Source organism: Buteo buteo, chromosome 27 (assembly GCF_964188355.1).
Source record: "Buteo buteo chromosome 27, bButBut1.hap1.1, whole genome shotgun sequence".
NCBI lineage: Eukaryota > Metazoa > Chordata > Aves > Accipitriformes > Accipitridae > Buteo > Buteo buteo.
In genome coordinates this window covers 6,868,793-6,882,610 of record NC_134197.1, presented here as the reverse complement: position 1 = coordinate 6,882,610, position 13,818 = coordinate 6,868,793, and the positions used below count along the sequence as shown (strand labels likewise).

Genomic DNA, 13,818 nt, shown 5'->3' with positions numbered 1-13,818 from the left:
CAAACGTCTCAACGTGAAAGATAAGCAACAGCATCTACCACGAGCGAGAGAAAACCGCTGTTTCCCAGTCCTACTGCAAGGGAATCGTACTGGCATGCAGAGCCGGCAGCAGCACTTTTTATCAGCTGTACCCTACCGTGAATTTTCTCCCATTCCTGACTGCTTTTCCACCATCTGATAAATTAACAGCAATAGGATTTACTGGCCTATTCATGGGAAACACAAGAAGGCAGCATTCACAGCAAAGTGGCAGAAAGCTGCACTTGATGCTGCTGCTGTTTGTGCCCAGTTTACCCTGTGCCTCGCTGGAAAGCATATTGCGCTGCAAAGCGCCTACACCTGGCTTAAGAGAACATAAATCATTGCTGAACTATCTCAGGCAACGCCTTCAAGGAAAGGGTGGCAACTGCTTTTGCACAGCCCAGCATCTCTGTCTGTCGCCGGAGACACCCATCAGCCCTCTCCGACTGCACCAGCCACGTCCATCCCATGGATAGATGCTTTCACGGTCCCAACAGTGAAGTTAAGCCATTTTTCCTGACAAGCATTAAGAGATTAAACGCCTGGTGTTAAGAGCTCTCCCACTTCATTTGCTAATGTTAAAGCAAAGACCTGAAGATGTTTTATCCCTGCCCACAACTCCTCCCAGACTGGGCTTCAGCTTGTCACAGGGCACCGATTCCTCCTGGCGTCCTGGCAGTAACGAGATGGGTCCATCAGGAGCCAAAGCCAAGTTCACAGGAGCAAACAACTCCCTTTTGCTCTCTCTTGGCCACATGCACGTCCCATTCTCCTGTCTGTGGCCTGAGATGCATTAGAGCAGCTGGACCTTGACCAGTTCATGGTATTACAGTGCTCCAGCCCTGCAAACACTATTCCCCTTTGCTTCCTTCACATCTCCCTTGGTTAACATAAATCCATTTGATTAAGAGGAATCAAAAGCACCCGAATGAATTAATCTTCGGCAGGACTTTTAGGAAGCACTGCCGTTACTGCTGCCTATCATCAGCGGGGCAAAATGTCCAAGATTTTAAAAATTGATCAACATATTTTTAAAAATTATCAAACCTTTCAATTACCTTGAGATCCAGATCCGGACTTCAATGGCAATTACCACCATCCTCCATTTCTAGGAGAATTCAGCACCCATGCCCCATTAAACTGTGTTAAAAGGGATAATTAGCTGGAGACTGACAGTAACTTAGCCAGTTCATTTATCAGAAGGGATAAAGCCAACCTGAAACATGTTAATGTGAGGGTCTTAAAACTGGTATTATTCTGTGCTGTTGTGCAACAAATGTATCGCTAGTGGAAGGGACACGGACCACGGCGTTAATTGGGATTGCTGGGGTGTAAATAATGTTTTGCTTCATAAAGTCTGGCTAGGGTGAACAAATTATTTAGCTCTCATACTACAGCTGAATTAAGAGCTCAAATGTATAAAAGGGTGTATCTAAGAATCGATAGTGGATCACCGAAACATTTAATCACTGCTTTACTAATCTCCCTGCACTATCTGAACTCAAACCAACTCCTCACACTAAAATCAATGGCACTAATATACTCATTAACGAAGGCTCTTTCAGAGGAGTGAAGCCATCAGAGTTTGAAAAACTAACTGGGGGCAGAGAAGCTGAAAGCTGTGAATAGCGCATGGGCTTGTGCTCCAAGGTTTCCTGGGGGGAGCAAGAAACCCTCCAAAAATTCCCTTAGAGGAATTTCCACTGCCATCTTCTACTGAGGGTAAGAGGCTGTGACTACATGTCTAACAGCACATCCATGAGAGGGGACATCTGATGGGGCACCGAGCCAAGACCCACGGATCTACAGCCACGGCTCCTCTCCAGGGTGAGACTCAAGAGCTCATTTCAACGCTCAGCGCTGCCCACGCCGGGGATTTCTGCACGTGCAAAGTGCCTTTGTTTCCCAGTTCTGGTTCTGCTACCTCACATCGCTCTGTATCTCACGAGGCAGACGTTTCCCATCAGTTTGGGGGCTATGCAAGTCCTTTTGGGGCAGCTGTTGCCTTCGCATCCCACACCGCCTCTTCTTTATACTCTTCACCAGCAGCTGAAGAGTTCGCCACATCCTCCAGCCAGGCTTCCCTGCGTGACTCTCAGCTCTGACCTGCACATCTGACACTCCTGTCCTGAGATTCATTTCTCCTAAGTCTGTCAGTTTGGCTGTGATAGCTTCTGCTCAGCATCTACAGGCTCCAGACAGTCTCTCCCCAAAGGATATTCTGAAAGACATTGAATTTCTGACCAAGGTTTCATCAGGCTGCCTGGAAAAAGATGTTGCTCAAAACTATTCAAAGATAGCATTTTCTCATTTTTTATGCAATTATTGAATAAATATCAGAATGCAAAATTGCCCCTGGAATTGGAAAATGGAATTAAATCTTCCAACAAACAGGAGAAAATGGATACCGATGTCTCTATTAGCAACTAAATGTTTCATGCTTAGAAACTGGTAATCTAACACCCCTCCAGGGAATTCAGAATGGTGAGGAAAAATGGTCTAAGCCAGCATTAGAAAGAAAAAGCAATATGCATACATTCAAGTGAGACACAAACTGGATGCAGGGTGGGCAGGAAGGCGTCCTTGTGTGGGTCCCACCTCGGCGCATTCGCAGGCAGTTCAGGAGGTCGTTAGGGGAAAGCAACAACCCAGATCCTCTGCGGTTCCCAGCCGCGCTGAGTCCAGCATAATCGGGCACGGGAGGTCCACCCCACGCGGGGTGCATCCTCCAAGCCGCTGGTGTGGCCACGAAGCTGTATCGACCCCTGCAAGCATCAAGAAGGGCAGAGCCGGCATGCGTGGTGTGCTGAGCTTCTTCTGCAAGCACCAAGCTCCAGCCTGTCCCGCAGGACTCACGGAGAGAGAAGTCCAGACCAGCTCTGACGGCACTGGTTTACACCAGCTGGGCAAACTGGTGGTCCAGCACCGCATATGACACAATGGTGAAACACCCCATTTCACCCGAGCGATACAAGAACTGTCCCAACACACAGAGGAACATCTGTTAGGGACGTGGCTTAGTGGTGGACTTGGTAATGTTAACAGTTGGACTCGATGATCTTAAAGGTCTTTTCCAACCAAAATGATTCTATGATCTCCAGCATGCTGCTTTCCTACAGGACACGGGATTTTCCCTGGGCTCCCTTCTCAAGCCACAAGCTGGGAAACAACCAACTCCAGGCGTAACAGCCCAAGACCTGAAAACAGCGTCATCAACCAAGTTATATCCTGCAGTCCAGAAGAAGGAGCACCGTTTGGCACGGGGTGAAGTACAGGCGTGCAACCACACCTGGGGGCTGTTATGGTTCAGCAGAAGCGAAAAGTTGGCACTGCAAATCTGGTGTGTGTTCCCGGCTTTGTTTTGCTGTAACACCATCCTAAGGAGGAACCACCCGGCCAAAGCTCTCCTTTGAATTTACTGTTGAGAAGAATCAACAAATGGTGTCCCAGTTGCACGGGTCATTTGCACAGCTCAAATGGTACAATTCTCAAAGACAATATACAATCTAAAAGCACTCATACACAGCCTACAAGATGCCCACCAGCCTGCCTTCCCTTCCTCTCCTCCTCCCAAGAGCACTGTTCATTTAAAATAGCTTACCTCGTTCTCTTCTATTCTGCTTTTAATGGCTTTTGAACTTCAAAGAGAGGGGAGAAAACCACCCTATCGCTTCACCATGCAGCTAAATATTATACAGCCACATTACCGAAGAACACCTACAAAATATGTTGCTAAAATAAACTCCCGTTTGAACTGTTCTTATAATATTTTTCAGAGAGCTCAGAACATGCTGCCCTTCTTCCCACACAGCACTGAAGCACCTACTTCACTTTAACCAGGTACACACTCTTCTTGGAGTCGAAAGGACTAATCATGTGCTTAAAATTATGCATTTGCCCGAAGTACTTAGTTGAATCTGAGCTTTTTTATCTAGAAGTCGCACGGTATAAACTGGAAACATTCCTGGGTGAACGTTATACACAGGCTGGCAGATACATTCCAAAGTTATCTAAGAAATCAAACTATTTACTGTTAATAGAACATGTCCAACTCCAGCAAACCGCTTTGAAAATCTGCAATAAAAATGTGCATAATATACTATATATGAATATGGATACCACACACACCCTATGTGCATGCTTCATGTATACAAAACAGCAGAGCAGAAATGCTCTAAACATAAATTGAGAATACATGAGATAAGATTTTAATTGTGGTTTTAGTAACAGCAAACTGCTGGAGCTACCTGCTTATTATTAGTCTTGAAAAGCAGCATGAAAATAATATTTTAACCTTTCATCTGTAACATGGTCTTTGCTAATAAAATTATCCCAGAGTCATCCAAGCACATAGCTGGTGTCAACTACTTAATATGCTGAATAAATTAAATGCCACTTACATATAGCAAAGAAATGCCCAGCTAATTTCATGCACTTTCATGCCAGTCCTTGTGCTGGCACAGCAACACAACAAACACGGTTGAGCCCTGTGTCTCCTCTTCAAATCCTGCCCTTCTGCAAGAAAATCATCCCATCCGCTGCTCCACTAAACCACCCATTTGCAATGCCACCGTCACTCTGCCCATCACGTTGGGAGTGCTGAAACGACCTCTGTCACACGTACTGGGTCTCTGCAATTGCAAAACACCGGGCATTTATTATACTACAGGGAGACCAGGTCCCACTGACAACGCTTGAAGGGTTGTGGAAAGACAGTTAACAGAGATTTGGGAAGAGTGCGGGACCTGGCACACTTATCTACCGTTAACCAAACCACGCTAATAATCTTTCCACAGCAAAAGTCACCTTGATGAGACAAACACCCTTATCTCCATTTCAATGCAGCTTCGTGCCTCCTGCTACCAGAAACGAACTCACTGGTACTTTATCTGACTTGCTGTTGGTGAACAGCCCATGGAAGTCAACAGAAAGACTCTTGATAACTGATTTATTTCCATCAGTTATTAAAATTCCCAGTGTTCCCAATCAAATACAGGGAATGCCAGGAGGGACCTTTCCCAAAAGACCACACTTTCTCCTCCTACTTAGTGACATAGGAGTAATAATCAATATAAAGAACATACAAACAGAGAGAGATGAAAAAAAATGGAAGGTGTTGGACATCAAAAAACTTATCTGCCAAAAGTGTCTTTCGCTACCTGCAGAATAAGGTTCCTGCTTCTCGCTGTGAATGAACTCTTTTCGTTCGTATTTGGCTCTGATCCACTGTTCCCGCAGCAGTCTGGGAAAAAAAATTACAGAGAAAAGAAAACATGATCCAAGATACACTAAGGAAGAATCCAGAATCATTAATTCTTCAATCAAAATACGAGCGTGATTTAAAAGTCCTCCAAAAATTGCATTGTACAGTCTGGAGTCAAGGGTTTCTTCTGTTTACTGTTGGACAACAATAAATCATTTCCTTGTACATCCAATTTTATTGGAAACTTATTTAATAAAATTTATAGATTTAGCAGAATAGCCTGTTCCCACCCACACAATCAGCATCTGTACAAAATTCCCTCAGTATATGAATGATTTTAAACCTAATTTCCTCAGACTATAATCTTCAGTAAAATGGGATCAGTAAATGAAAAAGCCAACAAACTGCATACAAAAGAAAAATCTTTGCCCTGAAGCTATCAATATGAAAGCAGAAATGAGGTATGCCTTGTGCGATGCATGTACACGATGGCCTTTCAGCAGTCGAAGCTGCAGAGATATTGTCTCCTTGTCACACATGGACAGCTATTCAGAAAAATTGTGATGTGTCAGGTTAAAATTATACTTGTAACAACAAGGGGAAGCCCAGCCCAAGGATGGGTGAAACTTGTGACTCGGTGAACACGAAGCTTGCTGCAGGGTGTCACACACCTCCCAAACAGGGAACAACAGGAATTCAAGCGAGAGGTGACCTCTTCAAAATGAAAAGGACATTGGACAGTCGTATCCCAGGCCCTAGCCAACCCCTTAGAAGGAACTGGGGTGTGAAAAGTGAAAAAGCCTCAAAAAGACCGGGAGAACATGGCTGGGTAAGGATGCGAGGGCTGAGCCCTGTGGAACACAGGACCTAAACACCGGAGGGTGGTGAGAACCCACCTGGCAGAGCTCTTCCAAACTCATAGCCTGTACTGCTAAGTCTAAGAAAGAAATCCAAGGTGCGTGGCAGAAAACGTGCCTGTTACAAAAGTCCTTTACTTTTCACGTTGAAAGTGATACCAATGATTTATACACCAAGACCTTAACTTCCAAAAAGGAAAAAATACCCCAAAGATTATAAATACTTTTTTTGCTATTTTATTTTAGCATGAGTTCTGGAACTAACGAAGTAGTTTAGATGTAGAATAAGCTAGAAATTACTTCAAACCATTTTTAACTGCACTTAGTTCTTAATTGCCCTAGAACCTTAAATAGCCCAAGCAGGCAGAAATCACACGCAGAAATAAAGACGTGTGTCATCCCAGCTTCACAGCAGACATTTTGAAGTGGCCTACACTGATGACAGTAAAAGATCCCCCAGCATTGGGCATGCTCTGTAAAACCCATAACACTTCAACACATCAACTTCTCCGCCAATGAAAACTGTTGATATGCCTAATTACCTTTTCTTTTTTGCTGACAATACAAATTTAATGCTATCTTTTCAGCAGACACATTCCAGAAATGCTCAAAGAAGATAAATGCACTAACATTGCTTACGAAAATTCATCTGCAGGTACAGCAAACACATTCATCAAATCTGCAAGACACTATTCTAATGACAACTGTGGCTATAATCGGTTTCCTGGCAGTAAAGGAGGAAATAATTACGTATATTTTGCCCCACCCATTGTTTTGTCTCCTTTTTTGGGGCGCCAGCCCTCTCCCACATGGCTCAGGGAGCACCATCGCTTCCTTGCGCCCAAAACTCAACTGTGAGCTTCTGCTGTAACAGAAATAATGCACCAACTCTGCCTTTCCCCCTTCTGTTCCTGTTTTCATGACTGATCTTTAGTTGTTACACACACATCTGCAAGTTTGACTGTGAACTCCGAAGACGAACACCCATCTCCCTTCTGCTGTCACCCTGTGGTACGCTCTGGTTTGGGTACAACCCCTCTTCGGTTCATCTCAGGAGGTTCAGATCATTTTGTAGAAGTGTGCGAGGGGGCTCTTCTAGGCTGAGCAGGATGCTCTTTCTGGATCCAATATCCACAACATGGCAGCCTGCAAACGTAGGAGACGGATGACCCAAAAGGTAACACTTAATTGCCTGTTTCTATACTTCTGCCACTCATCAACAAAGCTACCAAAATTTAATCGTAGAATCAACACAAATGCTTAAATTCGTTACCCTTCTTGCAATTTTTCCAGCCCGGCTGCTGCAGACAGCTTGTTATCACCATAGCCAAACTTGGACCATTTCAACAAGATGATTAGGGATTTAACTAGAAGGAAGCAAATTCACACCACCCTCGGCTCCAGCTGACTTCAGTGGATTCAGCAGGAGCTGCAGCTGTTCTGAGTCTCTGAAAGTCAGCCTTCCAGTACGAATGCTTAAATACAGTATAAATTAAGGTTCATGTGCAGCAGTGGGAAAACACTCTTGCTGTATAATGCAAATACTACAACAGATACACTCTGCTGGTCTCATGCCTTAGGGAACACCGCTCTGCAGTGACTTATTTCCCATGACAGCGGTGGTTCAATATCACCACAGCTTTTGTGCAAGAGAGCGCAAATTGGGCAGCTGGGGGGCACCTCACCCAAAGGGCTATCCTGAGAAGCTGCAAAATGCTCTCGATGACCTTTACCAGCACTTGGGCCAGAACACGAGTGGCTCCGATAGCAATTCCCATGGCAGACAGGACTCCAGCCGTGCCGTTTTCCTAGCTCACAGCAGCACTTTCTGACAGCTCACACGCTCTTCCCTTTTCCTTATCATCACAAACCCAGCCTCTTTCAGAAATAATTTCCCAAATACCAAGATACACCAAGAGCAGCCCACCACTAGGACCACTCAGCGCAAGGCCAGTAGCTGCAGCTTCTGCTCCAGTGGTTATTTCTAGAAAGCAGAAAAATTCCAGCAAAAGAAACCGAAACAAAAACCCAACAAGGATGGCGAGGAGTCTGGCATCTCCCTTCAACGCAACGGAGAATCTGAGCAGGGACTTGACCATGCTCACTCTCCTGGACTGGAGGCAATCCTGCCATAAAAAGCTGCTTTTGAGTCAGGTGTTAAACCCTAGTTTCACTGGCACAGCTTGGATGAATTTAAACAGGAGCAGGAATTTGTCCCGATATCTATGGGATCCGAGAGCAACTGGAGAACAAGGACCATCCTGAGGTCCCTCAAGCCACGCAGCCTTCTCCACCATTTTCAGTGGACTTCAGCCCTGATCTCCATTTCATTTTAAGTATGCCTTCAGGGGCCTTTTAAACATCTGTTGCTGTGTTTTAGTTGAAATGTATTTTTCCTGAGGTGAATATGTATGTAAATAACCGTGGGCAGACATCACATGCCGAATACTGGACTCTCCATCCAAACCCCGCCTTTGATTTTGACAGGAGTTCTGTGAACAGAAAGGACTGTAGCAACAGACTCATGGTATTTTACTGCATTTCTGGTGATGGGATAACGTAGCAAATGCGCCGTTTGTGTTTGTTAGAAAAATATAAATGCATCATTCCTAAACTGCAGAGATGCACAAGCTTTTGGGATGAACTCCAAAAGCTTTAACAGCCCACCTAAAGTCTGGCAGGCTGCTGGTTACAGGGAATGTGTCATTTTTTTGGCAATTAGAACAGAAAGGTCTTTGTAATTATCAAGATAAAAACCTGGGAGCAAATAAAAAAAAACCCCACACCACCAAAAAATAAAGGAAAAACCACATTTCCAACAGAATAAGGGAAAATTCATCCCCAAAATGGAACAGAACTGGGCTGCACTGGGGAGGCGGCAGGTCCAGAGGCCAACAAAGCACCGCCAACGCCAAGAGTTCAAAATCTCATTTTAGGTAGTTGTTCGCTTGCCTGGCCACCCACTTGAAAACAAGTGCTCTCTGTCAAAGGGCCAGCCAGGAAGGTTCAGAAGCAGCCAGTGGAGCAGTTTTATCTTGGTCCCACATCCTCAAAGCCTTTCGTTCACAGCAAAAAACACCACAGGAAAAGCTGTTCAGGAAGTTTAATATCAAATTGTGGCTGTGTGGCTTCATTGCGCTCTACAGAGGTGCTGGTCAGCCAAATTTATAGTCTCCTATTTATTGTTACCCAAGACCCTCAGCTGGGCTGGCTTTCCTAGGACGCACTATGGTGCATGCACCACAGATGCTGCGTGACTGTTATGGCTTTTTGGAGACATACAACAGACAAGAAGCCCCAGCCAGAGGTGAAAGCAGCCCAAAAAACATCAAACACCATCTACTACCACATTCTAATTGCATCTTTGTGAGCCACCATCAAGTCCAACAAAGACAAAAGAAATGAAAGTCATCCAGGAACACCATTTCCAAAACCCAAATTTGTAGCTTCTGGAATTTGTCAGAGGTTTTTCCAGCAAAAAACAATCTGCTTTCCACAGGCAGCTCTGTGGATGCAGCTATGCCAAGTTTCTGTCAAACAACTGTTTTAATGAAATTTTAAGTCCCAGTCCAAATTTTTGCTTAGACTGCAAGGAGAGCCACTGCAACGTAGACTAAAAGCCTGTCTAGCTTCACAACCCGCCTCCACATCTTTTCCTATCTGGTAAGTCCTTGCTGTGAGGACTTGCTTTTAAATGGCTTTATGGAGGCATGAGACAGCTGTGGGGCTTCTTCCAGGCGCTCTGTGCATCGTCCCAGCTTGAAGAACCGCAGGAGTGATCTGCCACCCACCCCCCAAGACCAGTGGCCAACAGCAAGCTTCTGGAGGAGGGCTAAAAGACAGTGGGTTTGGCTATTAAGGCATAAAAATCTTGCATTATGGATTTGAAGAAGTTAAAGCTGAATTTGAGTATGCAAAATCTTAACATGCTTAATTAAAATGCTAACTGGTTCCTTTTTTGTTTGGTTGTTTTACACGCATGGTCCAGTTCACCACAATGCTATTTTTCAGAATGGTTAAACACAGATTAAAAACATGTAGGAAACTGCCTGTGTCAGTACTATCTTAACCTTGTAGCATTTTCCTTTGGAAATTAAAGGAATCGATATGAATTAACATGCTTACGAGCTAACAACAAAGAGAAAATGAACGACAAGCAGAGAAGACCCCATGGCCGGTTCGGACTGAAGAAGCGGGCAGATCTCAGGCACTCGGCTGACGGCAGGGCGATGCTCAGGCAGAGATTTGCTGAGACCGAGTGCCCAATTTGAGCCACCACAGGAGGCTCCACCACTTGGGAAGTGATGCGGAGCCATTCCGAGAGGCCACACTGCAGCACCTCCAGCTTTACACCCAAGACATCAGGCACTTTTGCAAGCCATGGATGTAAAATCTGAAGACCCTTATTAATAAATAGGAGCTGGAGCAAAACACTCAACTTTACCCCTCTGGACATTAAGCATTAAAGAAGTTTATAGATAAGGTACCAGCAAAAGGAGGAGACAGAGGAAGAGGAGACCAGGTGAGAAGTTTGCATCGTTGACCATCATTATGCCCCATGCATGGGAGGGGGCCAGACTGACCTTCAGACACCAGACTGAGGTGGTGGGCTCGGTAGCTCCTCTACCAAATGAGCCAAACTTTAAGTGACAAAGTAAGAAAAAAAAATATCCAGGTATTTACTACACAATTTCCTCTCTGCACATTTTAACTGTACCGTAATACAAGCCACTTCTGCTAATAACTGTTCTTCTTCAGATGACTGTATAGATGACTTCTCGATATGTGAGCCTTACTGGGATACATCCTTTCTCTGACTGACGTCTCATCACTTTCCAGATAAGACAACCACCCAGTACAACTCATGCCATTTCATTCTGCCCCATTTTTCCTACCAAGATACTCAAATGTACTGGCAGTCAGGATATTTAAGTGTTCTGCATAAGGAGCAGATGTAGCTCCCACTTACCCAAGCACAGAGAGAGGAGCAGAGCAATGCACTGCAGCTCATATGGAGTTCTGCAGAACGATGCTGTGTGTTCCCAAATCAAGCAAAAAGGCAACAGAAACTGCCATCAGGTATTGGGCAGGGACATGGATGTATTTTCAGTACTGCAAAAGCCCAGTAAGCGCTTGTCTCCATCTTCTTCCACCAATTTTCAGCCAAGCATATGACTGAACAAAGCCTTTTTCTTTTGCTTTTACTCAAAAATGATGCTACCCCTGTTGCTCAGTGGTGACTCAAAAGTCAACCCTGTGCTTGCAGTGCATCTGCCCCAGAAAAGGCTTTCTTACAGCTCTCAGTCTGCTGCCATGGTGTACAAAGCTGGGCCGTGACCACTCGTGAACATCCAAAGAGGGTTTTTGCGGTTTAAGTTCCTCACCCAAGGCTCTTTGGGCCAACGCTGCGGTGGCGTAGGAACATCCCAGAGTCTGGGATTCATTTCAGCCTCAGGGACTCCCCAGCGGTACAGAAGTTGGCTGCTCTGCTCCTCGCTGCTCCTGCTGCGTGGGCCAAGTTACTGGCAGAGACAAGATGAGAGGAGAGGACAGAAGGGGATTTTTTTTATTTTTGGGTGGGTGGGGTTTTTGCCTATGCACAGCTGGTAAATTTTCCCTGGGTAATTCCAGAGCACCCCTCCAACTTCTCTAACCTTCGCCAAGTGTCTGACAGAGCCAGGAAGCCACAATGGGGTTTCTGGAGGATGCAGAAGCCAGATGCAGCAGGCAAACACCACGTATTTCCCAAGGAGTCAAAGACAACATCGTAGGCAAGAAGAAAAAAGGACAACCTGGCACTGCAGCACTTCTTCCCTCTTGCTCTGAACTTTGCAGTTCTTCAAGCAACCAAAGTAGAGGGATTGCAAAAGTAGCATTATAAAATTAAGAAGCTTCAAATGAACAAACAGCCTGTCCTTATTACAGCTCGTATGTTAGCGCCCTGCCGCGCCAAGTCTGAGGGCAGCTCCCGCAAAGCCTGCCCAGCCGCTGCAGCCGGCCAGCGCGGGTTGTCGTAATTAGAAGCATCAAAACCTCTCGATGCTGCAGAACGTGGGTCGGCACACAACGGCACGGCGCCAGCGCTGGATGGATGGAGGTGTTACCTCCCTGGGTAACAACAACTCATGCTATTGCAGTGACTGGACTGCAGCGAGGTGGGAAGAAAGCTAAATATATACCCCTTTAAGAAGCAACACTCCCCTGCTCTTGTTTAGCATGCATCTGTTCAAAGGCATAGAGAGCCTCTAACTAGAGGAAGAAAAATACAACCTGGCACACCATCCTCAAAATATTCCCAACATGCAACGTACCCACAGCTGCTTATACTGCAGCAGTGTCAGAAGGAGATCTGTTGCTGCAGGTGGTAGCATCTATCCCAAGGCACCCTGCTGCTATTGCAGAGACCCAGCAGCGCTGGTCCGGAGAACACCTCCATGAGCAGAGCTCCAGGCTCAGCTCAGAAATCAGGGTATCCAAGCTGAAAATTGTCCCAGTGCAAAATACGCACAAGTTGGGAGGACAAAAAGGCCAGAAATCGGTCTTCCAGCCGCTTGCGGGAAGACTAGCCTTGCCTCATCCTCCCAATCAATCCATAAATAAATAATAAAAAAGAACCAACAACCAAAAAAAACCCACCCCTTAACCCTCCTGCTCCTGTTTCTCACAGGTTATAAGCCCAGCAACCTGCCTCTCCATCAGGCATCGGGAAGGGCTGTGGATAGAGCGGCCGCCCCAGCACGGTCCCCGTGTGCTCGCAGACGGCTTTGACAGGGCTGCGGCTGGAGCTCGGCCACAGCTCGCAAAGCTCCCCAGAGTGCGACTGCACCGCAGGACGGAGGAAGAAAAATATCGTGTCGGCAAAGCCTGAGCTGCGCTATCAAAGGAAGCCAAACCAACCGAGCACAGACCCAGCCGCAGACTTTTCTGCCAGCCCGGCAGCAGAAGGAATGAAAATGCTTGTGGTTTCTAAGCTGCCTGAGCTGCAGGGCAAGCTTTCGCTATCTCTCGCCCTGACCCGTGCAAGGACAGTCGGGTACAATTTGCACGCAGATCTCAGGACACCGAAAACTGCAGAGGGACCTGCCCCGCTTCCAGCCAGGCTCTCCCAGCATAAGCTCTGCATCCCCTCGGAAAAGAACCAGGTCTCTGCTCCTGAACAACTTGAATCTCAAAGAGGTCCCTGTCCTGTAAGGGCAAAACAGCAGCTAAGGCTGGAGTGCAACATCTAATTGAATTAACTGAGACTTAAGAGTAAACAACATTAAAATCCCCTAGAATTGTGTTTCCCCTACCAATGACAACTCAGTGAAAAATCTCGCTTCTCCATCCTTAACACCACAAGTACATGCAAGTCTCAAAACGGCACAGCCGACTGCTGGGATTTTGGAGCTCAGTGATACGAACGTGGTGCTGGATGCTCTCAGGACCACAACAGTTCACGAGAGCTGTCTGTTCACCAAGGACGGCATCCACCTCCCAGCCGCTGGCAGAGCCAGCAACTTCTCCTGCCACCTGGGTAGCGTGCAGAGCTTGGGGCACCCTTCTTCTTCCTTGTACCAAAGAGACGCTAAGGAGAAGGCAAAGGAAATAAGCACGACTAACACTCTGCCAAAAGATTTTTTTTGTTTCAATCCAAGCCTGTGGAGAAGCAAGAGAGAAATTATCAGTGATTTTCCTTTTGTAGATGCACCATCTTAGGAAGCGCAACCTATTTACACAGCAAGATGCAAGAAGCAG

General features: G+C 46.0%; 1 protein-coding gene across 1 annotated transcript in view; it reads right to left on the bottom strand.

The window, feature by feature from the left end:
* Positions 1-13,818, bottom strand: part of ADAP1 (ArfGAP with dual PH domains 1) — a 62,036-nt gene that overhangs the window by 33,560 nt on the left and 14,658 nt on the right. Inside the window, exon 4 of the mRNA XM_075058317.1 lies at positions 5,181-5,263. Within this exon, the coding sequence (XP_074914418.1) occupies positions 5,181-5,263 (83 nt within the window). The remainder of the gene's footprint in view (positions 1-5,180; positions 5,264-13,818) is intronic.